Source organism: Ornithorhynchus anatinus, chromosome 1 (genome assembly GCF_004115215.2).
Source record: "Ornithorhynchus anatinus isolate Pmale09 chromosome 1, mOrnAna1.pri.v4, whole genome shotgun sequence".
In the NCBI taxonomy this organism is placed as follows: Eukaryota; Metazoa; Chordata; class Mammalia; order Monotremata; family Ornithorhynchidae; genus Ornithorhynchus; species Ornithorhynchus anatinus.
This window is the reverse complement of record NC_041728.1, coordinates 74,397,362-74,423,754: the sequence shown is the minus strand read 5'-3', so window position 1 is coordinate 74,423,754 and position 26,393 is coordinate 74,397,362. Positions and strand designations below refer to the sequence as shown.

Genomic DNA, 26,393 nt, shown 5'->3' with positions numbered 1-26,393 from the left:
CTCTTCCCCTTTATGTCTGACAGAGGACTATTTTCCCATATTCAAAATCCTATTAAAATCTTATCTCTGACTAACCTCTCTCTTTTTCCCCACTCTCTTAGCCCTCCTTTATGTGTCTCCTGTGCATTTGGGTCTGTATCCCTTAAGCACTTTCCTATACCCCCCAGGCCCTTAGCACTTATGTACATATCCTTATATTTTGCTATTTCTCATATCAAATTGTATTGCAATCTCTGCCTCCCCCACTAGAAGCAGCGTGGCTCAGTGGAAAGAGCCTGGGCTTTGGAGTCAGAGCTCATGAGTTCGAATCCAGCTCTGCCACCTGTCAGCTGTGTGACTGTGGGCAAGTCACTTAACTTCTCTGTGCCTCGGTTACCTCATCTGTAAAATGAGGATGAAGACTGTGAGCCCCACGTGGGACAACCTGATTCCCCTGTGTCTACCCCAGTGCTTAGAACAGTGCTCTGCACATAGTAAGCGCTTAACAAATACCAACATTATTATTATTATTCACTAGGCTGTAAGATCCTTGAAGGAAGGAGTGTGTCTTCCAATTCTGTTATATTGTACTCTCCCAAGCGCTTCATGCAGTGCTCTGAACACAGTATGTGCTCAATCAATGCCCATTGATTGACTGACTGATAAAGTGGGAAAATGATAGTTTTTTGTGGATTGAAAACTTTTTAAAAATTTTTGCTTGTTTTTAATCCAATGGACGTTCATTATATAAGTGTTAAAATGGACTTGCTTGGAAAAGATGTGATGCTATTGGCTGGCTGCTCAGCGTGCCACACAGCTTAAATTCTCGGAAATACTAATCCGAACATTTTCTTTCATTTTCATAGGTGTCTTTAATACAGCTGGTGGAAGCCACTCTGGCCAGAATTCCAACACACTTAATGGTGGTGATGTCATTAATCTAAGACCAAACAAACAGAGGACCAAGAAAAACAGAAGCCCTTTTAGCAGCTGCAGCCTACCCTAAAAATTTTTAGGGGGAAGAATTTACAGTACCTGGGATGATGCTTTGCAGTTGAGTAAGGAGCCCAGCCAGCTGTAAATGGTATGCTACCAGCTCTCTCGCAGAGTTTGCATCTGCTGGACCTATGCTAGAGGGTGAACTTCAACATTGCCGTGGCAGTGCTCTTCAGTGTGTAGAGAGAGACCTCTGGTGGCAAAATTAGAATCATCATTGCCCTGTTTGTTCATTTTTATTTTATTTTTTTTAACTATTAGACGAAGCGCCTCCTGTTTTTGACGGAACACTAGAAAACCATGACAGCAGGTGTTGCGGAATCATAAAGTGTATTACAATAAAAGCATAAAGCTTCAACCTGTCGGTACAGATCAGAGTAGTATGGACCAACAAGAAGCAGCATTCTTCTATTGACTGGATCAGCCCATTTGAAGTACTAAAAGCAAAATTGAAATTGTGTCAGACTGCATTACTAGGCATTTTGGCCACTTAATTTGTGCAATAAATGTGTAGTCTATGAATGTTAAGAGGTATGCATGCCGATAAAGTGCTAAAGTCAGACTGAATAAGTGCAGTATTCAACTATGGAAACTGAAAATTTTGACCACCTTCCTTTACAACCTCATACACAAACACACATTTTTAAACTGTATTTTTAAAGTGAGGCATTACAAACATTCCACTATAGGATTTTAAAGTTCATTGTGCCAAGAAAATCCACTTTTATCAGCATCACACTGTCTTACTTGATATAATTTTGTAATGTCTTTTTGAAATAATGCTCTGGTCTTTCAGCAGGGTAAACAAAACTAGGATTGTGTCTTTTAATATCAGCAATGGGTATCCGAAGCTGGATAATATGGGTTCCCTTCTTACTTCTAAGACCTTGCACACTGTCGTGGAGTCAGCAAAGTAACTGTGAGGTCACAGCAAACCTGCAGAATTCATAAGGTCCCTTAAATTGATGTGACTATCTAGCACATTCAAGCCTTTAACAGGGCAGTGCATTCTAAAATTTCATTTAAAATTTTTGTATTCAACAAGAGGTCTTTTTCTTTATCCCACATTCTCAATTATGGAATGGCTTGCATCCTTTTGCATATTCACTTATATGGTATTTTAAATGTATCACTTTGGAGTTTTTATATTCTCTCGGGTGTATGAAGCCCCTTTCCTTCTCTGGTAGCAACAGGTGAAAAATATTTCAAAAGACATAATAACCTGAAATTAGACAGTGCCAGAACATAAATTTTGTGATTGAGAACTACAGTGATCTAAATTTAGCTAGTTGCAGGAATCTTGATGTCTAATTTTCATAATTCATGTATGAGTTTTCTTAATCTCAGCCTATTGTAGCGTCTTTAATTTTTTCAGCACACCATAGTGATGTAGAAATTAAATAAATGTAGAAGTCACTTCACCCTTAATGGTACATAATATTTGTGGAGAACTACTATACCAAGTATTCATACCAAGTTAACACCTTGTTTAGCTTTTGATACCCAAAATTAATTCACCTTCATTTATGACTTGAGAGCATCCTCATAAATGAGCAAGAATTATATTTGGTCTGTGAAAGTTCTACCAAAAAAAACCCAAACAGAAAATCCAGGAGTCATCTCTGTTGCATAGTAGTTATGCAGAATATTTGAGTGACACCAGTTGTTTTATGTCCCATTGCCGGCAGTGGGATGGGCACTGGGGAAAACTAATTCCCAGCAGTAAGCATTGGGTTTTGCTTAATGTGTTTCCTCTTTCAAAATGTTGTCACTGAATAAGTCTTTTATTCTTTACACAAAGTAAATTTTGTGTAATATTATAGTGATCTTTGCAGGAAGAAAACTCATTAATCTTATGCATCATGTCTTTCTGTTTTAATGATTGAATGTGGGTCCAAAGAGTTTTGTTACTTTTTTATCTATAAAATGTAACATGATCCTGATGGTTGATCTAATTTCCTTACAGTTCTGTAATAGGATCTTCTGCACTTTTACTTTTTTCTTTGTATGAGAACTGAAAAATGGGGGCCTTTGAATCATTTAAGAGTTGTTTTGCACTGCTGAACTTAATCAGTTGTTACTTTAAAAACTCAAAATTAACAGTGGATTAAGATTTGCATTTATCACTTAAATGGTGTGCTCAATTCCCAGTTTTTAAAGTTGAGTTGTGAAAGTCTTCACTCTTTCATTCATTTTTCCCCAAATGATTACTTTTTATCACAGCTTCAGATTTTTAATTCGTAATGGAGATGAAACAGCCATTTTAGGTTACACGATACTGTGCATTTGTGCTGCTAATATAATTTTTTATTAAAATGGATTAACTGAATTTTTTGCATTCTGATCTCCAGCTGCTGAATAATTGCCATATTTAAAGAGTTCCTCAGGTACTCCCATTCCTTTTCAGGAAGAGCCTCTGCGTATTGATTAAATAGCATAAACAGACCCATTATAGTCTAGATTTGAAATGGGTCATGTGATAAGTGATAGCACAAGGACTTTCAAAAGACATGAAACTTAACACTACCAAAAATGGGAAGCAACCTCCTTATGCTCTTAAAATGAGAGGCCTGCTTCTCTCTCAGAAGTTGGTCTAATCAAAGTTAAGAACATCCCATCATCAATGTACTCCATGGTGCCTGTGGATTTTGGAATTGTAATCCACTCTGAAACCTCAGAATAATGAGTTAGCCTTAACAGCTTTTGCCCCCATTTCAAAAGTGCTGTTTGAGGGAACAGCAGTTATACAGTTGTCAGGATGAACTGCCTTTGTCCTTTTGGGTAAGGTAACTCCTAAAGTCCTGAAACGGTTGATACAAGCTGCCATTTATGGGTCCCATGATATATAGGTTATTTGCAGAAAGAGAAAAACATGCGAGTGAAAACACTCTACTGCTTAAATGATTTGCTGCATAGTGCTTTATAACTGAGTGTTTTGAATGTTGTGTGAACTGATAATTATGAATACCGTTGCATTGGTGAAAACGCTGTGGATATTCAGGTCTTCATCTAAAAAAAAAAAATGTGTAAGCATATTATACAGGTGGTTATTTCTGCCCACAAAGCTTAAAAACCCACAGTGAGTTCAGAAATGCCAGTAAAACTGAATGAATGTGCTCAGTAATATCAAATATGTGTGGTCCATCACTATATGAATTGGTCAAATATTTTTCTCTTTAAAATATAATTATCATATTCACAAATGTAAAGGAAAGTTTTAATGGACATGTTACTTGTAATAGAAAATTGAATTAGCACATCACACATAAGAAATAAAACAAGCCTTGCAAAGCTGCTTAATTTTAAATATGCCTTCCAGCCTTTTGTTTTGAAATACTATGAAGTCAAATGCTCCTTAATTAAAGTGGTCTATAAAAATGCATCAAGTATATCGTAGGAAACAGTCCCACACTATGGTCTAAACAGATGGAGTAGATAGAAATGTGGGGAATTTTTTTTTTTTCCCTAACCTGTAAATCCTTAATTAGGTAATGCCTAGTCATATAACTCAGGTTACTAATGCAATTTGGTTCTAACACAGATTTTTATAATACAGTAAAGAAGACACACTGGCTATTATTTTCTTGAGATGGCTAGTGGGATATTGGCTGAAGTTGATCATTTTAAAAAGAAATGCTTAATCTACTCTAAAAGGAAACACCTCTTTTCATTTTCTTTGCTATTGACCGGTTTCGTGAGTTTGAATGGGAAAAAAACAAGTATTGTATTTCTATGACAAAGTATAACCACGCACTCAAATTGTAATTTACTTTTCTAATATTCTTTCATGGCAACTCACTTTGAATAAGTGAAAAATAAATTAATTTCAAAATTACCTTTTGTGTATCTTTATAGCAACACTAAAATAGTCTTATGTTACTGCTTGAAATACTTGAGTCACTGAAAGGATAACTAAAACAAACAAAAAAAAATCAACAAAACCAATTGTTTTTCCCTTGAAGCATTCAACCAATATCAAAGCTAATAAAAGGGTTCCTCACTTTTATATTGGAGATGCTTAATTAATGAAGAAAAATCAGTATTAAGTGAATCCATGTAAAGCAAACCTACTTTTACGTGATGGTGGTCTAGGGTCTGGAATGCAGAAAGGGTAAGTGTGAATTACAGATAAACATAAGCCTGAGGGCAGGGATCGTGTCTATTAATTCTGTTGTATTGTACTCAGCCAATCTGTGCAGTGCTGTGCACACAAAGTGCTCTGATACCATTGATTAATTAGCTTTGTGGAAAGTGAATGGTTATTTTATTGTTCATTTAAGATTTAGTGTCTTTTTGGTAGATAATTTTGTTCTTGCATTTGCAGCTCCTGTTGATTTTATTAAAACGAGCCTACTCCTTTTCCCTGCCTATTTCCTTTATTACCCTAGTCATACAATGGTTCAAATGAAACAAATTTTATATAAACATAGATATGCTTTAGAGAAGCAGCATGGCCTAGTGGAAAGAGCATGGAGTCAAAGGACCTGGGTTATCATCCTGGCTCTGCCAAATATCTGATGTGTGGCCTTGGGCAAGTAACTTAACTTCTCGGTGCCCCAGTTATCTCATTTGTAAAAGGGGATTCAAACTGCGAGCCCCATGTAGGACACGGACTGTGTCCAATCTATTTTGTGTCTACCCCACCGCCTACTGGTACATAGTAAGCACCTTACAATCCCATAGGGGAAGAAACAAAACAAAACCCAAAACACTCTTTGTAGTACACATCTTGATTTTGAAACATACCCCTATGGCACATATTTTGCATATGTTACTGCTTGAAATATTTGAGTCACTGAAAGGATAACTAAAACAAACAAACAAAAATAAAACCAATTGTTTTTCCCTTGAAGCAAAAATGGAAAGATAACATTAAGAATCTGGGTGCTTTGCTGAAATACCACTAACTGGGAAAGGATGACTTCTTGTCATTTCTCCTGCTTGATGCTTAATGGCCAGGTTGTGGCTCAGTTACTGCCTTTGCAATCCCTCATGATTATGGCAACATAATTTCCATTTTAAAACAAAATATAATTTTAATTTAAATACTTCTTAGATGTATAAGTTATGTGGCTTGAAATATATGTACAAGATTTAGCTTTTTATGCAAGAAAACGTTAGCTTAAATCATTATCCTGGATATTTTTAGGCATAAATATTTTTAGGCATATCATAAGTTATTGGCTTTGTAAACAACATTGAAAAAGATATGACACAGCTAATGTAACAAGGAATATAGTACTCTTTATTATTTTTGCATATGTTTCCAACCATAATAAAGCCAAAGGAAATCGGGTACCTGATCATCTGAGTACAAAGTGTGAGTTCAGATTTTTTTTTGAAATATGGAAAGCTACAGAACAAAAGTAATTCCAAAATAGTGAATGTTTTAGTGGTAAAAAGAGTAAGCTTTGGAATACTTTTACTACTTTTGAGGAATAAAAGCTGTCAGTCCTGATCAATACAGTGTTAAATGGGAATACCTACCACTGAAAAGAACAACAAGCTCTTGCTTACTGTTAATAATTTTTCATCTTAATTTACAGGCTTATATAATACACCCATTGAGTTAAACAGAGCTAAATAATTTGCCCTATTCAGGTTTATTGCAAAGTTTTTGAATAGCTCCTTTGGAGTGCTCCAATAATTTGATGGCTTTATCAGAGTTATCAATATTCCTAAGCAGTGTCTCTAGCCTCCTTTTAATTTTCTTCTGATCTTCCAGGGCACAGCCAATGACAATAGACTGAAATTTCTGATCAATGGGTCCGGGTGGTACTTCAGATGTACACGCACCATACAGTGACATTAAATGACTCTTGGCATTTTCCAAATCATCCAGAAACTTATTAACCACTTCATCTATAATAAGGGTGGCATTCCTGAGTGACTCTTGTTGTTGGGGGTTTCTAATTGTTTCAACAGAAACCTCGACGGTGAGGGTTCGCCCCATCAGACGATTTGCAGTCAAACTCAATTCTTCTCTTTCTCCTACATTGAGACAGAATATTTTGGATTAGTTAATTAGCAAAACTAGTCATTAACTTCATTTCGTGTTATTTTGAATTATTAATCAATGGTATTTATTGAGCACTATGTGCAGAGCACTGTACTAAATGCTTGGGAGAATACCATACAAGAGAATTAGTGGATGCATTCCTTGTTCTTCCATCAATCAGTTGTATTTGAGTGCTTACTGTGTGCAGGACACTGTACTAACCACTTGGGAGAGTACAACATAATACGCATTCCCTGCCAGTGAATTTACCATCTAAAGGGCGAGCTTACAGTCTAGTCAAAATGAGTTTTTTTCACATTAAAGTTCTGACCAACCCTGTTCATTTTAGTGAAGAAAAAAAGAGTTAATGGGTTTAAGCAAAAATAAAATAATTTCCTGGAAGTTTTTAGAAACTGGAATCAGTTACTGAAGGAGGTTATGAAACTTTGTTCTCCTTTACAAGGCTCTAAAAACATTAGTTTGGGGGTGTCCAAATGTTTTTGAATAGTGAGTCACATGACCCAAAATCCATATGTGAGCTGCTTGAATGTAATTGATTATAGTAAAGCCTATCCTGTTAGCTGTTCAAAAATAAGAATTTTTTTTAGCAGTAATGAAATTTAAAAAACAATTTGATCAACTTGTAGTATTCAGCTGGACAGTTGCAAGCCTAGTGATCGTCTCTCATCAATTTTGATAATAATAATGGTATTTGTTTAGCACTTACTATGTGCCAGACACTACTAAACACTGGGGTGAACACAAGCAAATTGAGCTGGACACAATCCCTGTCCCACATGGGGCTCAGTTTCAATCTCCATTTTACAGATAAGATAACTGAGGCACAAAAAGGTGAAGTGACTTGCCCAAGGTTAAACAGTAAACAAGTGTATATAGCATATATGTATATATATATATGTATTTAATATATTTTATTTTATATATTTAATATATAATAATTTATTATTAGTAGTATACTGTCTGTCTCCCTCTCTAGACTGTGAGCTCATTGTGGGCAGGAATGTGTTGTTATATTTTACTCTCCCAAGTGCTTAGTAGAGTGCTTTGCACACAAGAAGCACTCAATAAATACGATTGAATAAATGAATAAATGAATGAAGTAGCGGAGCCGGAATTAGAATCTCATGACCTTCTGACTCCCAGGCCCACACTTATGCTGCTTCATCATTGATCAAGTCAATGAAAATACTAGTACTTAGATAAGCAGCAGAGCCTAGTGAAGAGGTCATGGACCTGGGTGTTGGGAGTCCTGGGTTCTAACCCTAGCTCTACCACCTGCCTGCTGTTTGACCTGGAGCATGGCAGCTAACTTCTCTGTACTTAAGTTTCCTCAACTGTAGAATGGGGTTAAATACCTATTTTCCCTCCCATTTTCACTGTGAGCCCCACATGGTACATGGAATGTGTCCAATCTGACTCTTCTATGAAGGCACAGTGCTTAGCATGTAATAAGTCCCCAGTAATTTCCCACAAGTATTAATAGAATTAACCAACTGAAGTATTCACAAAAACTGGAGTGGGTATTTAGTCAGAGCATCTCTCAGTTCTGACTAGGCCTTGTTGGCATAGTTTAGTAGTTCATTTGTGCTAGCTAATTAGAAAAAAAGAAGTTTGCTAAAAATCTCAGGTGTCCCACACTTTAGGGTCAGTGGGTCACATGTTGAATACCTCTGGGTTAAATGCTCATCTGTTTGGATGGATGATTTGTTAGATGATGTACTAAAATCCCATCCAAACCCTATCCAATTTCTAATTAAAACTTAAGATCCAAAGAGACTAGAAAAATAGTCCTAGGAATAGAAAGCACTGCACTGTTTGGGAAATACAAACCAAGCAAGTGACATTCCCTACACATAAGGCATTTGCCCTCTAAAGGACAGGCATAAAAATAGAGCATGATCAAAATCAATAACTTTTCAGCTGAAAAAGCAACAGACCTAAGGATGACCATAGATGGGTATACAAATGGTAGAGATGAGCTATGGCTGATGGGTTTATACTTTGGAGTGCTGGGAATTGAGAGAATGTGGAGAGGGGAGTGAAGGTTAATTAAAGAAGCAATAATCAGCATAAGCAGTGCATGAACGCAGATGTCTTACCAAAGGTGCATTAAACCTTAATGTTGGGATTTTTCTCATAAACAGGATGGAGAAAGGAGAGGGAGAAGAGTAGGAACAAAATGCAGTTGTCAGCATTTTCTCAAATATTACCTTTAATCATCAATGTTATTATTTGTTACATATAATAATAATTTTAATTTTGGTATTTGTTAAGCGCTTACTATGTGCCAAGCACTGTTCTAAGTGTTGGGTAGTTACAAGGTCATTAGATTGTCCCTTGTGGGGCTCACAGTCTTAATCCCCATTTTACAGATGAGGTAACTGAGGCACGAAGAAGTTAAGTGACTTGCCCAAGGTCCCACAGCTGATAAGTGGCAGAGCAAGGATTAGAACCCACGACCTCTGACTCCCAAGCCCGGGTTCTTTCCGCTGAGCCACACTGCTTCTCAATATGCTTCTCACATATCTATTGTGGGCATAGAACTAGGTGCTTAAGAACATTTGATGAAAGTAGAAAACATGGTCTGTGCTCCTGAACTTAATTATTGTTTGTCTTTCCTCCCTCCCTCCTAGATTTTGAGTTCTTGTGGAAAGAGTGCTGTTAATTTCTTCTTGGTGTATTTCCAAGCACCTAGTCACTGTGCTCTTCATATTGTATGTGCTCAACTATAATAATGAAGCAAGAGCCAGCACTACCAACAAAAGATGTAGAAAACAGCGATTCAGAGGCTGGGAGTCAACAAGAAGTGTGAAGGAGAGTTACCTTACTTTCAACCAAGCCCCCTGGTTATCAGCTTGACTAGCATGGTGTGAGAAGCATTAGAAGGTGAAAAAGCAGGAACTACCAGCTATTTCCTTCCCTTTTATGATTTTACTTATGTTAACTGCTAGCTTTACTTTCTGCTGATTCTTGGCTCAGTTTTCCCCCTTAAAAAGTTTCCTCTTATTCCTTTGCTTCTGAGCATCCTTGCCCTAGTTGCCATCATCATGAATGATTTAAAATCCTTTAGAGCAGGGGTCGTGTATTCCTCAACCACTTAGCATGGTACTCTGAACTCAAATATTGCTGTTTGACAATGAAGGAAAGGAAAAATCTTTCTAGTGAACTTATTATAATAGTAATGGTATTTGAGTGCCCACTGAATACAGTGAATTGTACAAAGAACTTATTAATTCAAGTGATTTTGTTAAATTTAGATACATTATTTCATCACAAAGTGCTCACAAGTCATATTATCCCTGTGGCCAGAAGGCATATTGAAGGAGAATGATTGGGGTCAGAAAAGCTAAGAAATTTATTTCTGCAACAACTCTGCTTCACAATTTTGTTACATCTCCACTCATCAGTTTTGACTGCTTAATTGATTTAGGATTTTAAAGAAAGCAACCAGCAGAAAAAAAAAATCCTATTTTAAGAGCACCATACAAAATAATTCTCAAATTATTCAGTTGAACACATACTTATCAGTGACAAATGAGAGAGCCAACCCTTCACTAAATTGCAATGTAAGAATTAACCCAGTGTTTCTTTTAAAATAAAGGGCCTTCCTACTTGCAGTGGCAGTATTCTCTGCAGAACTTAGAGGCCCTGGTTTACATATACTATGTGTACATATAGGTCAGAGAGTGAACAGGATGTAGAATTTTAGTACAACCTGAACTAAATTTATCTATTAAAAATCCAATATTTCTATATATACTTATTTAGGCTCAGCTCTTGGTTCCTTTCTATTCCCCATCTACACCCACTTCCTTGGAGAACTCATTCGCTGCCATGGCTTCAACTACCATCTCTAGGCACGATTTCCAAATCTACATTTTCAGCCCTGACCTTTCTCCCTGCAGTCTTGTATTTCCTCCTGCCTTATGGACATCTCTACTTGGATATCCTGCTGACACCTCAACCTTAACATGTCTAAAAAAGAGCTCCTCATATTCCACCCAGACTCTGTCCTTCCCCTGACTTTCCCAACACTGTAGACAGCACCACCATCCTCCCTATCTCCCAGACTCGAAAGCTGTGTCACTATCCTCAATTCATCTCTCTCATTCCACCCACACATCCTGTCACCAAATCCTGTCGGTTCAACCTTCACAACATCACTAAAATCTGATCTTTCCTCTCCATCCAAACTGCTCCCATGTTAATCAAGCACTTATCCTATCCTGCCTTGATTACTGCATCTGCCTCCTCACTGATCTCCCTGCCTCCTGCCTGTTCCCACAGTCCATACTCAATGCTGCTGCCCAAATGATTTTTCTAAAAAAAAATTCAGTTCATTTCTATCTACTCAAGAACCTTCAGGGTTGATGCAGAAGTGGGTAGGCAAACAGAAACTCCTTACCATCGGCTTTAAAGCACTCAATTGCACTCTACCTAACCTCACTGACCTCTTACTATGACCCTTCCCACATGCTTCACCTCCTCCAACGCCCACCTATTCACTCTTCCTTGATCTCATCTATCTTCCTGCCAATCCCTTGCCTACATCCTCCCTCTAACCTGGAACTCCCTCCTCCTCCATCCAAGACAGACCACCACTGTCCTCACCTTCAAAGCCTTATTATAAAGTCACATTTCCTCCAGGAGGCCTTCCCTGATTAAACCCTCTTTTCCCCTACTTCCTCTCCCTTCTGTGTTGCCTATAAACTTGGATCCGTACCCTTAGAGCTCTTGGACTTCACCCCAGCCTCAGCCCCACAGCACTTATTCACATATCATTATATTCTGCTATTCCTTTAATTTCCTGTAATTTCTTTATTCATATTACTATTTCTCTTTCTGGACTGTAAGGTCCTTATGGGCAGGGAAAGTTTCAACCAACTCTGTAGTACCATACTCTTCTAAGCAGTTATTATAGTTCTCTGCACACAATAAGCACTCAAATATTGCTGATTATTTGCAATTTACATCTTACAAATCCAGTTCCACTGCAACCTAGTAACTAATGCAGTGGGATAACTTGTCTGACTACAGCTGCAGAAAAGTGAGTACCCAGGATTAGCCTGCTCATAGATGAATACTTTTTCACTTTCTAAAATAATGTGTAATGGAAAAAAGGGATTGAGCAGAGCTCAATATGAAAACAAAGTTAAAAAATAGAAAGATGTGAAGTCATAAAACTGTCATCTGTCCTTGGCTTCAGTATCTTTGCTGAAAGGAAAGTAAGGTGTCCCATGTATTAACTTAAAGGTAAGCCCATAATGTATTAAACATTTCCTCTAGACTGGAAGCTTCTTGTGGCCAGCAAACGTGTACCAACTACAATGTATTGCCCTCTCCCAAGGACTTAGTGCAGTGGTCGGTCCACAGTTAAGCACTCAATAAACACCTCTGATTTTGTAAATAAAATGTTGCTATTTTCAAAACTAAGGGGCAGCATAAACTAAATGTGTATGGATGGCAAAAATAGTAAATATAGGCCTCTTTGGCCTATATGAGTTTGGGAAAAAGAAAAGACTCTTACCATCACTGATCTGTCTCATTTCTTGGCTGTTCTGTACGCTGTGGATCATCTCTAGGAGAATTTCTTTTTCTTGTTCTACAGCTGATGCTGCATCCCTCAAAGCTTCGACCCTATGTAAGGGAAGACAAAAAAAAATCAGTACATGATTGAAGTGAACAGAGAAAGTGAGGCTTCAGCTTTCAAATTAATTTATCATTCCCCTTTGGAGTAAGAAGTTGTGGAATCATGTCAAAGATATGAATAATAAAAATGATTTTATTTAAATGAGGTTTTGCTTTCTATATCGTTTCTCATGTCTAATCTCTTACCACCTTTTAGTGATAATATAGTTAATTTGGTAGTAGTTTTTGTAGAAGGGAACCTATAGAAAACTATCCCCATTATGAGGTGTATTTCTCTGGGTAGAGGAAGAATGGGGAGGTCACAATTTCCCATCTCTTGGATATTTCTTGACCTTTCAATAGCCACAGAAGAAGCAAATCTGCTGCAAATCTGACATTTTTTGCAGAGTCTGGTCCAATTTCTTGAACCTCCTGATCCACCTATTGCAAACTGCCTATGACCTTTTCCTTTCCCCTTCTTCAGTGCAGTACCACTAATGATAATCCTGGAATTTTTTTCTGAAATAATAATAATAATAGTGGCATTTGTTAAGCAATTACTTTGTGCCAAGTACTGTACTAAGTGCCAGGGTAATTACAGGACAATCAGATCCCACATGGGGCTTGCAGTCTAAGTAGAAGGAAGAATAGGCCTTGAATCTCCATTTGCCGATAAGGGAACTGAGGCCCACAGAAGTTAAGTGAACTTGCCCAAAGTCACACAACAGATATGTGATGGAACCAGGATTAGAACCCAGGTCCTCTGACTCCCTGACCTGTGCTCTTTCCATTACACCACACTGCTTCCCTAATGAACTAACCAGTAAATTAACCAAATATGAAATGTACATTAAGGTGATCTAAGAATTTAATGCCACAAAATGCTTTTCTGATTTTATGTTTCTTAGCTACTACATGAATAAACGTGACCACATTCGTATTCTTTACATGCATTTGGGTTCAGGCCAAATAAGAGGTCACAAGAGTTGTGGTGGTATGCCCATTCAATAATTTAATTCTGCAAAATGCTTTTCTAATTTTATGTTTCTTAGCTACTACATGGATAAACATGACCACATTCGTATTCTTTACATATATTTGGGTTTAGGCCAAGTAACAGGTCACAAGACTTGTGGTGGCATGGCCATTCAAGATTCAATCTTTCAAACAAATTTTTATCTGCAGCTAATGGCACAATTGCTACATTTTATCCCTAAGTGAAGATCCATTTTGTGACAGTGGTTAGTATACTCAAACAAAAGCCAGAGGCGGCAAACTCTGTGCATTCCTTGTCCTAAAACGGATGGCATAGTTCTTAGCCTGTCCTGTGGTGCAAAGGGGGAAAACAATGGATTAAAAAATGATGTTCCTAGACAAACATTCAATGATTTTACAATAAGGAAAGGAATAAGGAAAATGTCTCAGCATTTACTAAAGGAACATCGAGAAGATAGTGTTAATAAGAGAAAATGATTTCATTACCACTGTAAAGATTTTTTTATGGCCATCAAGCTTCCCAACATGGCTGTCAAAGCTTAATATGATAAGCACAGTAACTTGAATTAGAGTTCTGTTACAGTTAGACTTTTTGGACAGGTCTGCAAAGATCAACAACTTTTCTAAAAAATTGGGATAGGGTGTCAACTGTTCATTACTTGACAGTTTTCCAGTGAAATATCTTTTTTCCCTAATCACTATTGCTAAGACAACAGTCGATAAAAACTGCACATCTGCACATACACACACACCGATTCCTTAACTACAAGCAGTGACTGGTTCAATTTCATCATTTTGAAAAAGATAACTGTTGAAAACCAGACCTATTTCAATTGCATGAAGCTTTGATGTATTTCATACTTAAAAGGTTTCTAAGTGTTTTTAATCCATTTGCACCTGCAATGTGGAGTTTCCTAAAGAGGGATAATCACCTTGTGGTGCACCGATGTGATCACATTACTATAGTTGTTGATTTACATTGACAGCTAGAACGATAATTTAACAAACCTCATTCACCACCACTTTATGTTGTTCCCAGGGTGATAACAACCTCCTGGCCAAGGAACAGTTTGGGGTTGCTAGCTCAGGCCTATATATATTTGAGCAAAACATATTTTCCAGAGGTTTATGGCCAGTGTGCACTGTCCGGTGCTATGTATGATATGATGCTTGGGCACTCTGCTTGTCAATTAGAGTTGGTACATAACACCCCTCCCACTTGATCAATGGTATTTATTAAGTGCCTAACTGTGTGCACAGCACTGCATAAAGCACTTGGGAGAGTGCGCATTTTCTTTCTCTTCTCTGCTTTTTCATTCATCATTCAATTGTATTTATTGAGTGCTTACTGTGTGCAGAGCACTGTACTAAGCACTTGAGAAAGCATAACTCAACATAAACAGTGACAGTCCCTGCTCACAATGAGTTTACAGTCTAGAGATAATAAGTGGTAGGCACTGTACTAAGTGCTGGGGTGGATACAAGCTAATAAGGTTGGACACAGTCCCTGTCCCCTGTGGGGCTCACAGTCTTAATCCCCATTTTACAAATGAGGTAACTGAGGCAAAGAGAACTCAAGTGACCTGCCCAAGGCCCCACAGCAGACAAGTGGCAGAACCAGAATTAGAACCCATTACCTTTTGACTCCCAGGCTTGTGCTCTATCCACTAGGCCATGCCTGGCAGTAGTCACAAACTCAAAAACAAATCTTGTTTTCTAGGATGGGCTGTGAAATTAAGTGAATGTTTCTCCTATGTAAATTCCTGAGAACTCGCTCTTTCTGGGATACACCTTTTGAAACAGCAAGCACTTCCTATAGCCTATGATCACAGGGGATTCAATAACGGAAGTCTCTCAATTCATCAATGCATCTCGAATCCACAGCAAAGCCTTTACACTACTAAAACAGATTCTACTTTATTTTACTGATTTTTTTATGGTATTTGTTAAGCATTTACTATGCTCCAAGCACTGAACAAAGTGCTGGGGTAGAGACAAGTCAATCAGGTTGGACATAGCCCCTGGCCAACATGGGGCTCCTAGTCTTATTCCTCATTTTACAGGTTCCTGAAGCACAGAAAAGTGAAGTGACTTACCCAGGGTCACCCAGCAGACAAGTGTCCCAGGTCCCACAGATTCCCAGGTCAGTGCTTTATCCACAAGACCATGCTACTTCTCAAGCCCTTTTTTTTATAGAAAATGCTGAGGAAAGGTATAAGGACACCCACACTGGGCTCACAGCTTATGGAGGGTGAACTGGTAACAGGAAGGAAATATGGTAGAGCAAAAATAATAAACTAACAATAGCAAAATAGCTGGCAGCACTATATTACTCCAAGTGATCTATTTTCAGGCTCATCACCATTCCTTCAAGACCAGTCCAAGTCTCTTGATGAAATTAATAATAGTAATAAAGATAATAGCTCAATCAGTGGTATTTATTGAGCAGTTACTGTGCGCAGAACATTATACTTAGTGCTTGAGAAAGTACAATACAACTTCGTAAACATGATCACAGTGTCAAGGAATTTACAATTTAGAGGTAGAGCTTACAGTCAACGGTACTATAATAACAATAATTGTGGTACTTGTTAAGCCCTTACTGTGTGCCAAGCACTGTACTAAGCTCTGGGGTAGAAATCATGTAGTCAGATCAGACACAGTCCCTTTCTCACATGAGGCTCACAGTGTAAGAGGGAGAGAGAATATATATTTAATCCCTATTTTACAGATGAGATAATTGAGGCACAGAGAAGTTGAGTGACCTGCCCAATGTTACAGAGCAGGCCAATGGCAGAGCCGGGATTAGAACCCAGGGCCCCTGACTTGCAGATTCAAGCTTTTTCCACCACCCCACCTTGATTTTCAGTAGCTACAAATGATGTCACAGCAACGAAATAATGATGAATTCAAGGAAATGGAAACCCGGAGGAAAAAAGAGGTAATAAACAAGTTCAACTTGCTGCATATTAAAGAAACAACTGAATCCAAATTTTTGTCCCCCTTATGTCTCTCTCCTTGTCTTTAGAGGAAAACTGGGACTCATTTAATGACTTGAATTGAGCACATCAGTCCCCACATATAATGTAATATTTTGGCCTTCCACAGTCTCCTTTGCCCTCTCCTCACTCCTTTTCCTGGGGCTAGTTTCACACAAGTTCCGTCTCCCTGTCCACCAGCCATTCTGGCCAGCAATTCCATCCGGGACCAGCCTGTCTCCTCTCCCTTTGGATGGACGGAAGCTCCTGTAAACTCAGACTATAACATCCTTTCAGGTTCCCTTGCAGCAGCGATGCAATATTGCTGCCGCCACTGCCGCCACTGCTTTCTATTGAATTTACCCTGGCATTTTTGTTCCTTGTATCTCTGTCCTTCTTGCACCTTTTGGATTGTGAGCCTCCTGGGATCCACGATTGAGGCAAATCAATATTCTCATACCCTTCCCCAGAACTTAGTAGTCAAATTATCCTCTGGTGTATATGGCTCCTGAAGAACCTCACATTCATGAAAACTCATATCATAGGAATTCACACCTGTACTAAAGCCACCACGTGTATAAAATTGCTCCTTCCAACACAACAGTGCATTGTACCCAGATATAAACATTGTGGGAAAAACCACAGTCAAATCTATCAATGGTGTTTTTGAGTGCTTACCATAGAGGACTGTACTAAACAACTGGGAGGGTACAGTCCAAGCACATGGTCCAGGGGAGAAAGCACAGGCCTGGGAGTCAGAAGGACCTGGGTTCTAATCCAACTCCACCACCTGTCTGCTGTGTGACCTTGGGCAAGTCACTTCACTTCCCTGGACCTCGGTTACCTCATCTGTAAAATATGGTTATGGACTGTGCCCAACCTGCTTCATTTTTATCTACCCCAGTGCTTAGTACACATAGCACTTGGCCCCCCAGTAAGTGCTTAACAAACGCCACTAAAAAAATGAAAAGTGCCCTGCTCACAAGGAGCTTACGGTCTAGAGGGCGCTCTCATTCAAGAATTTGTCCTAATTCATCATCAGTGTTTTATGCAAACCACATAATGAAAACACATTTTATAGAGGAATTGTTCTCAGTGCTTTACAAAAAGTTAGGACTTAACCAATGTCATGAATAATCAATCTTCAAAATATTGTGGCAGTTTTAAATGTGACAGTCAAGTTGACTTCAGGTTTCCCTACGTCTTCAGCTCTGCTATTCCCCAGTGCATAATACGATTCTGGAGAGATCTATTCCCTGAGGAATTAAAAAGAAAAAAAAACTTTACAGGGCTGCAATTGGTAACAGGTTGCTGTGGAAACAAATCACTGTGGTATTTTGGACTAGCTAATGCTTCTGCTGTAACACAACCTTGCTAAACATCATAAAAAAAGCAGAAAATATGCAGGTGTCACTAGAGTCACCACTACTACTGATAAAGAGGAATTTTTAATATTTGTTTACAGGCATTATTTAGAGCCATTATCAGTCTGGCTACAGTGAAAACTGATTTCCAAACAACCTCCCTTACTGGTTTTATTTGGAAATTTGGGGGCAGCCCAACATATGAGGAACCTAGAGAATTCTAGGCTAAACATCAAGACTTAGCAAAGATATTCAGATCGGTGTCAAATGGGCTTAACTAATTCAGTACTGCAATGAATATGTTTTCAGTGAAATATACTTCCTACTCATATTAATAGCATATAACAGCATAGATTAGTGGTTCTTAACATGTTAATCATACATTACAGTTCCAACAACATCCTAGTAAAACGGATGAGTAAAATCTGATCTTCTTAAAAAATAAACACACTGAAGTCAGTCAACCTGACTGACAGACTGCCATCAGCCTGTTGAGTGATATTGGGCAAATCACTTAACTTTCTGCGCCTCAGTTCTTCATCTGTGAAATGGGGATTCAATACCCGATTTCCCTTCTACTTAGGCTGTGAGCCCACTGAGGGACAGAAACTGTGTCCAAGTCCAACTTGATCAATTTGTATCTGCCCCAGTGTTTAGTACAGTGTTTACTTGGCACTTAATAAGCATTTAATAAATGCCATCATTATTATTCTTATTGATAACAATAGCAATAATAATAATGTGTCTAGCCCTTTCTTTTTATATGGCAGGTCAGTGTCTGGAGAAGAACTGATCTTTAAATGCTCCCAAATCCTGATCTATTTGATCACACTGCTTCCAACAAATCTCATAATCCACGATGGAAAAATCATGACTTTGGTTCTTGATGTGAAATATGAGCGTATACATTCAAATGAGAGTCTTCTGTCAGGGGGTCAAAGTCGGAGTACTCCACTCAACACTCAGTATCTTACCTGGTGGCCCACTGGGGCAGGATGGATAGCAGAGAGGATAAACCACTTGCAATCAATCAATCAATCCATACATTGTATTTATTTAGCACTTATTGTCTTCAGAGAGCTTGGGAGAGTACAGTATATCAGAGTTGGTAGACACGTTTCCTATGCACAACATGCTTACATACTAGATGGGAAGACATACATTTATTTAAATAAATAAATTACAAATATGTACATAGGTGCTGTGGGGCTGAGGGTGGGGTGAATGAAGGGAATAATCCAAGTGCAAGGGCGATGCAGACGGGATGGGAGAAGAGGAAATGAGGGCTTAGCCATTCATTCATTCAATAGTATTTATTGAGTGCTTACTATGTGCAGAGCACTGTACTAAGCGCTTGGAATGTACAATTCAGGGAAGGCCTCTCGGAGATGTGCTTTCAATAAGGTTTTGAAGGTGGGGAGAGTGATCATCAGTCAGATATGAAGAAGGAAGGTACTCCAGGCCAAAGACAGGACATGAGTGACGGGTCTGCGGCAAGATAGACAAGATTGAGGTACAGTGAATAGGTTGGCACTGGAGGAGCAAAGTGTGCAGGCTCAGTTGTAATGGAAAATCAGGGAGGTAAGATTGAAGGAGGCAAGGTGACTGAAGCCTAAAGTAAGGAGTTTCTGTTTGATGCGGAAGTGGATGGGCAACCACTGGATATTTTTGAGGTGTGGGGAAACATGGACTGAACACTTTTGTAGAAAAATGATCTGGTCAGGAGAGTGAAGTATGGATTGAAGAGGGAAGAGAGAGGAGGCAGAGAGGTCAACGAGGAGGCTGATATAATTAAGGTGGGATAGGATAAGTGCTTAGATTAAAAATAGTAATATTAATAATGATATTTGTTAAGTACTTACTATGTGTCAAGCACTGTTATAAGCCCTGGGGTGATCAGGCTGGACGTTGGACACAGTCCCTGTCCCATGTGGGGCTCACAGTCTTAATACTCATTTTATAGATGAGGTAACCAAGGCACAGAGAAGTTAAGTGACTTAACCAAGGTCAGACAGCAGATAACCCAGGTCCTTCTGACTGCCAGGCCCGTGTTCTATCCACTAGCTAGGATGGGGCATAGGTAAGGGACTTTGCCCAACCTTGCCTCTGTAGTCCCTTCCCCTCCCCCTCCAGGCATTTCTGTCCTTCCCTGTGCCTACCGGTTGCACTCAGAGAAACCCTGCATTGGAATATGGAGCAGTTTGGATGGAGTGGAAAGGGTGGATTTTTAGTGATGTCGTGCAGGTTGAACTGACAGGATTTGGTGACAGACTGAATATGTGGGTTGAACGAGAGGGATTGGTGAGGTTAACACCAAGGTTACAGGCTTGTGAGACGGAGGACGGTGGTGCTGTTTACAGTGACGGCAAAGTCAGGGGGAGGACAGGATTTGGGTTAAGTTTGAGGTGTCGGCAGGACATCCAAGTAGAGATGTCTTGAAGGCAGGAGGAAATGTGAATCCGCAGAGGACAGAGAGCAGGGCTAGAGATGTAGATTTGGCAATGTCCTGCATAGAGATGGTAGGTGAGGCCATGGGAGCAAATGAGTTCTCCAAGGGAGTGGGTGTAGATGGAGAATAGAAGGGGGCTCCCACTGTTAGGGGCTAGGAGGTAGAGAAGGAGCCCATTAGAGGAGACTGAGAATGAACAGCATCCACTAAGGTGACTGTGGCCACAGCCAGGCTGACCCTGGCTTTGGTCTAGCAGATCCATCTAGCTTTCTGAACACCACCAATGGTCTCTAGCCCTATGGATTGGCTCAGTGTGAGGAGGATGGTGGCTGGGAAGGCACTGGGGATAGTTAGGAAAAGAGGGAAGTGGCTTGGAGGAAAGATAGAACTGTAGACTGTAAACCCATTGTGGGCAGGGATTGTCCCTCTTTATTGCTGTATTTTACTTTCCAAGTGCTTAGTACAGTGCTCTGCACACAATAAGCACACAATAAATATGATTGAATGACTGAATTTAGGACCAAGGGAATTGGATAATGGTTTGCTGGGGGTAACCTGAAGGGTGATTGTGGCTAAGGGTAGGAATGGAGAAGGTGTTTTGTTAAGTCTGGAATAGCTAGAAAATAATTTTGGTGGAACGTCAGTTTCAGAAAGTCTAAAGATTAATTCCATTTAGTCTAAGTGTTCCTGCTTAAATCTTTTAATGATGCCAATTTATTAATGTTACTGAAGGAGTTTGAATGCTTACTTCACTATCATATCCAGAAATTAATGCCAAAACCTGGGAAATGGATGGAGAATATGACCAAGCTATGGTTGAAAATGGAAAATTCAGAGTAAATGTCTAGAATGTGGTAACAGATGCAATCATTCAAATATCTTAGAGTAATTTAAAACACACTGTCATCTTCTGTACTTCCGTACTTCTGTCTGTATCTGGGGAAATTCCTTCACATAAAATGTTGAACATGATAGTCCAAGCTTTTGTTGTTCCTAAAATTTTTTGCCCTACCCAACTGAAAAATGAGAGGAAAAAAGAGAGATGGAGAAAAAATAAAGTCCAATAAAATGCAAAAAGAACTGGAAAATTTTTGGAAACTAAAAACATACAATTTGGTATTTATGTTAATCAACCATTCTGACCAATTCAAGTGCAATTAAATATGATGTGTAATTAAGTTCTTTGTATGCAATTTGGCAGATTTTTTGAGTATTTAGTACTCTAGGAAGCTTTAAAAGCCTAGGGTGATTACTATTTCAAAGGGGTCAGTTTCTACATTTCCAAATGGAAAATACTGCAGTCATAATGGAGTCAACTGCTAGAACTGCATAAGTCTGATCCTGCTGATGGATCCAAAGCCAAAAGCTCATATTTTAGAGCTGTATGACCTCTCAGGCTGTAGATTTAAATCAGGCTGTAGATTTAAATCTAAGAAATAAGGCATGAAAACTTGACTAGCTTCTATGAACATAAATATTTTAAACTCAGATTAAATGATTATGATCTGTCATCTTAAATACCCATTATTTCTGGTTGCACTATTTGTCAAAGAAATTCGGGGCAGTCAATTCTATTTCACAGAAATTACGTTCTTGATGAAAACAGTGCCAAGGAAAATTGGAGTTATGATACTCCACTGCTTGATGGATACCACAAACCCGTGCGCAAACATTTCTTTCTTGGAAGAGCCTAATCTCTAGTAGCATTCTACCCAAAATATGAAGTGAAAGATGCATTATGAGAGAATTGACTGTCTCACAGAATTGTTTACATATTAATCTTTCTTTTAATAATCTCTCGACCTTCTCTTTTTACCCCAGGCCATCGTGATCCAACCCAACTTTCCTCCTCGATGCGCAAATCTATGCTCTGGACTCCTCCCTCTCCTCGTTGCACTCTTCCTCTGTCCATCTCACAGTACCAACCCTCAATTCCTCAAGGGCATGTGCTACCTCTGCTGATGTGCTTGTGCCAGAGTGCTGTCACCAGAAATCCAGGCACCAGGCCCATTTTAGTCTCAACACATGCTTTCTCACTACAACTCTCTTCCACTAAGCAGCACTATTTCTGCTTCATCGACCCTCAAGCCCACAGCCCCCTCCAACGATTCCAGACCTTTAGCCCCCAGTTCCCCTGGCTCTCCCACTCTCTCTCCTGTTGACCTCACCAATATTTTTAACACCTCCACCCGTCCTCCCAACCTTCTCACCATCTTTCAAAAGGAGTTCGTTCACCTGCTTTCAAAATCCACCCTTCCACCTGCAGGCTGTAAATGGGCTGTAGACCCCATTGCTTCTCCCCTTCTAAAGGCACTCCTTCCCTCCCTAACCACCACTTTCAATTGCTCATTTTGATGGTTCCTCTCCCTCTTGCCTTCAAACGTTCCCATGTCTTCCCTGTCCTAAAATGCCTATCTCCCGACCCCACTGCACATCCAGCTAACACTCATCACAACTCTTCCAGGAGGCCCTCCCCAAATAATTTCTAATCATCTCCTCACTTAATATCCTTTAACTCTCACATCAGCAACACCTAAGCACTTTAGCACTCACAACTTCCATTTCCTCCACAACAGCACTCATGTGTGTATTTCCTATATTGTTACTTCTCCTAGCTATAATGTATTTTAGCGTCTGCCTCTTCCACTAGATCGTAAAGTCTTTGTGGGCAGGGAACATAGTGGACAGAGCACTGGCCTGGGAGTCAGAAGGTCATGGGTTCTAATGCCGGCACAGCAACTTGTCTGCTGTGTGACCTTCGTGGCTCAGTGGAAAGAGCATGGGCTTTGGAGTCAGGGCTCATGAGTTCAAATCCCAGCTCTGCCACTTGTCGGCTGTGTGACTGTGGGCAAGTCACTTAACTTCTCTATGCCTCAGTTCCCTCATCTGTAAAATGGGGATTAAGACTGTGAGCCCCACGTGGGACAACCTGATTCCCCTATGTCTACCCCAGTGCTTAGAACAGTGCTCGGCACATAGTAAGCACTTAACAAATACCAACATTAAGTCACTTCACTTCCCCGTGCCTCGGTTACCTCCTCTGTAAAATGGGGATTGAAGCGGCAAGCCCCACCTAGGACAGGGACTAGTGTCCAGCCTAATTTTGTTGTATCCACCCCAGTGTTTAGAACCGTGCCTGGCAGATAGTAAATGCTTAACAAGTACCATTATTATTAATTATTATTATTATCAACTCTTTTACACTTTATATTGTACTCTCCCAAGCACTTAATACAACGCTCTGAACACAGTAAGCGCTGAATAAACCCCATCGATTGATTGAAAAGAAGCACATCTTCTCCCTTCCTGTTTTCTTTTATTCATTCGATCATATTTATTGAGCACTTCCCGTGTGCAGAACTTTGTCCTAAGCGCTTGGGAAAGCACAATACAGTAATAAAGAGAGACAACTCCTGCCCACCATGAGGTCCTAGTCCGGGGTAGAGACATCAGTACAGGTAAACAGACACCAAAAGAAAGAAATAAAATGACAGCGCTTCTTCGGGTTATGCGCTAAAATTAAGCCAACCGAAGGAGCCTTTTGTGTACTCTACGGAGAAGTTTCGGAAGAGTAAAATCGGCTGACGGTTTGCAACGAGAAGCAGCGTGGCTCAGTGGAAAAAGCCCGGGTTGGGAGTCAGAGGTCGGGGGTGCTAATCCCGACTCCGCCGCTTGCCCGCTGTGTGACTTTGGGCAAGTCACTTCACTTCTCTGGGCCTCAGGTCCCTCATCTGTAAATGGGGGTGAAGACTGTGCGCCCCACGCGGGACAACCTGATCACCTTGTATCTCCCCCAGCGCTTAGAACAGTGCTTTGCATATAGTAAGCGCTGAACGAATACTATCATTAATTATGAATTAATTAATTAATTCCGTTATCTTGGGCTGCAGCGCTTTCCCCGAAAGAAGCGGCTAAAAGGCGGAGCTGCTGTCCGGGGCTCGGCCGCCTTCCCTCCCCGAACCATCCCCCCTATCGTGCGTGCGGGGGTAGAATGCTCAGCACATTGTAAGCGCTCATGCAAGAATGATTGCATGAATGCCCCCCTCAGTGGGATGTACATCCCCTTGATTCTATTTTTCGTGATTATGTCGTCTTGCTTTTGCCCGTCTGTCTCCCCCACCCCCTCCATTAATAATGTCGCTATTTGTTCAGCGAATTACTCTGTTCAGAGCACTGTTCTAAGCGCTGGGGTAGATACCAGGTAATCAGGTTGTGCCACGTGAGACTCACAGTTGATCCCCATTTTACAGATGAGGGAACTGAGGCCCAGAGAAGTGAAGTGACTTGCCCACAGTCGCACAGCTAAGTGGCAGAGCCTGGATTCGAACCCATGACCTCCGCCTCCCAAGCCCGGGCTCTTTCCACTGAGCCACAACGGTGAGCCCGTCATGGGGCAGGGACTGTCTCTGTTGCCGAATTGTCCATTTCCAAGTGCTCAGTGCTCTGCACATAGTAATAATAATAATAATAATACCAACATTATTAGAGAAGCAACGTGGCTCAGTGGCAAGAGCCCGGGCTTGGGAGTCAGGGGTTCTAATCCCAGCTCCGCCACTTGTCAGCTGTGTGACTTTGGGCAAGTCACTTCACTTCTCTGGGCCTCAGGTCCCTCGTCTGTAAAATGGAGATGAAGACTGTGAGCCCCACGTGGGACACCCTGATCACCTGATATGTCCCCCAGCGCTTAGAACAGTGCTCGGCCCATAGGCAGCGCTTAACAAATGCCAACGTTATTAGAGTAAGCGCTGACGAAATAGGACTGACTGCATGCAGGCCCGTCCCGGGCCCTGCTCCGCCCGCGCCCCCCCGGTGACCTGAGCTCCAGCTGGTCGAGGCTCTCCAGCAGCCGGCTGGAGCGGTCCGCCATGGACGACGAGCGGCAGAAGCGGCCCTCGTTGGCTTTGGCGCTGATCTTCGCTTGGGCCATGAGAAAGGACGGGAGGGAGGGAAGCTCCTCGCTCGGGCCGCCGCCGTAGAGCTGATGGCACCGGTCCGGTCCGATCCGATCCGCCGCCTAGCACATGGCCAAAGAAGGACAAGGCCCAAAGGCGAGCGCCCGCCCCGCACACACGGACCCCAAACCCCGCCCCCGGTCCTGCCGCTGACCGCCCCGGCCGGCGGGGCAGACCTCCAGGAAGGAAAAGGGATACACTAATAATGATGGTATTTCTTCAGCGCTGACTCCGAGCCCAGCCCCGTTCTAAGCGCCGCGGGGGGAGATGCCGGCTCATCGGGTTGTCCCACGTGGGCCTCACCGTCTCCCTCCCCCTTTCGCAGGCGAGGGATACGGAGACGCGGAGAAGCGAAGGGGAGAGAAGCGAGGTCGTACGGCTGGAAGGCGGCACAGCCGGGATTAATAATAATAATGCTGGTATTTGTTAAGCGTTTACTATGTGCAGAGCACTGTTCTAAGCACGGGGGAGGGGGGATACAGGGTAATCAGGTTGGCCCACGGGAGGCTCACAGTTAATCCCCATTTTACAGATGAGGTAACTGAGGCACAGAGAAGTGAAGTGACTCGCCCTCAGTCGCACAGCTGACAAGTGGCAGAGCCGGGAGTCGAACTCATGACCTCTGACTCCGAAGCCCAGGCTCTTTCCACTAAGCCACGCTGCTTTCCCAGGACCTAATCTTCCCCGTAATATTAGAACCCACGACCTCTGACTCCCCAGCCCGGGCTCTTTTTAGAGAAGCAGCGTGGCTCGGTGGAAAGAGCCCGGGCGGGGGAGTCGGAGATCGTGGGTTCAGATTTCCGCCGCTTGTCAGCTGGGTGACTTTGGGCAAGTCACTCCGCTTGCCTGCGCCTCAGTTATCTCATCCGATTAGACTGTAAACCCGGCAAAGGGCAGGGACTCTATCTGTTACCGATTTGTACATTCCAAGCGCTTAGTACAGTGCTCTGCACATAGTAAGCGCTCAATAAATACTATCGAATGAATCGGAAAATGGGGATTAAAACTGTGAGCCCCACATGGGACAACCTG

The 26,393-nt window shown here is 40.9% G+C and overlaps 2 protein-coding genes across 2 annotated transcripts in view; one reads left to right on the top strand and one right to left on the bottom strand.

Annotated features, from left to right (window-relative positions):
* Window positions 1–5,335, top strand: part of RAB23 (RAB23, member RAS oncogene family) — a 30,054-nt gene extending 24,719 nt beyond the window's left edge. Inside the window, exon 8 of the mRNA XM_029067413.1 lies at window positions 846–5,335. Coding sequence (XP_028923246.1) covers window positions 846–985 — 140 coding nt within the window. The 3' untranslated portion in view covers window positions 986–5,335. The remainder of the gene's footprint in view (window positions 1–845) is intronic.
* Window positions 5,336–6,197: 862 nt separating this feature from the next.
* On the bottom strand, window positions 6,198–25,551 carry BAG2 (BAG cochaperone 2). Its single transcript, XM_001505225.6, has 3 exons — window positions 25,224–25,551; window positions 12,522–12,631; window positions 6,198–6,966 (listed from the first exon to the last, which is right to left on the bottom strand). Exons 1-3 carry the CDS (start codon window positions 25,334–25,336, stop codon window positions 6,569–6,571), a joined length of 621 nt encoding a protein of 206 aa, XP_001505275.1. The 5' UTR covers window positions 25,337–25,551; the 3' UTR covers window positions 6,198–6,568.
* Window positions 25,552–26,393: the final 842 nt, after the last annotated feature.

Coding starts and splice junctions, on each gene's coding strand:
- BAG2 (XM_001505225.6), bottom strand. CDS start 25,336: ATGGCCCAAGCGAAGATCAGCGCCAAAGCCAACGAGGGCCGCTTCTGC. Junction 12,632..25,223: donor CTCGACCAGCTGGAGCTCAG/GTCACCGGGGGG, acceptor TCCCTTACATAG/GGTCGAAGCTTTGAGGGATG. Junction 6,967..12,521: donor AATGAGACAGATCAGTGATG/GTAAGAGTCTTT, acceptor GTCTCAATGTAG/GAGAAAGAGAAGAATTGAGT.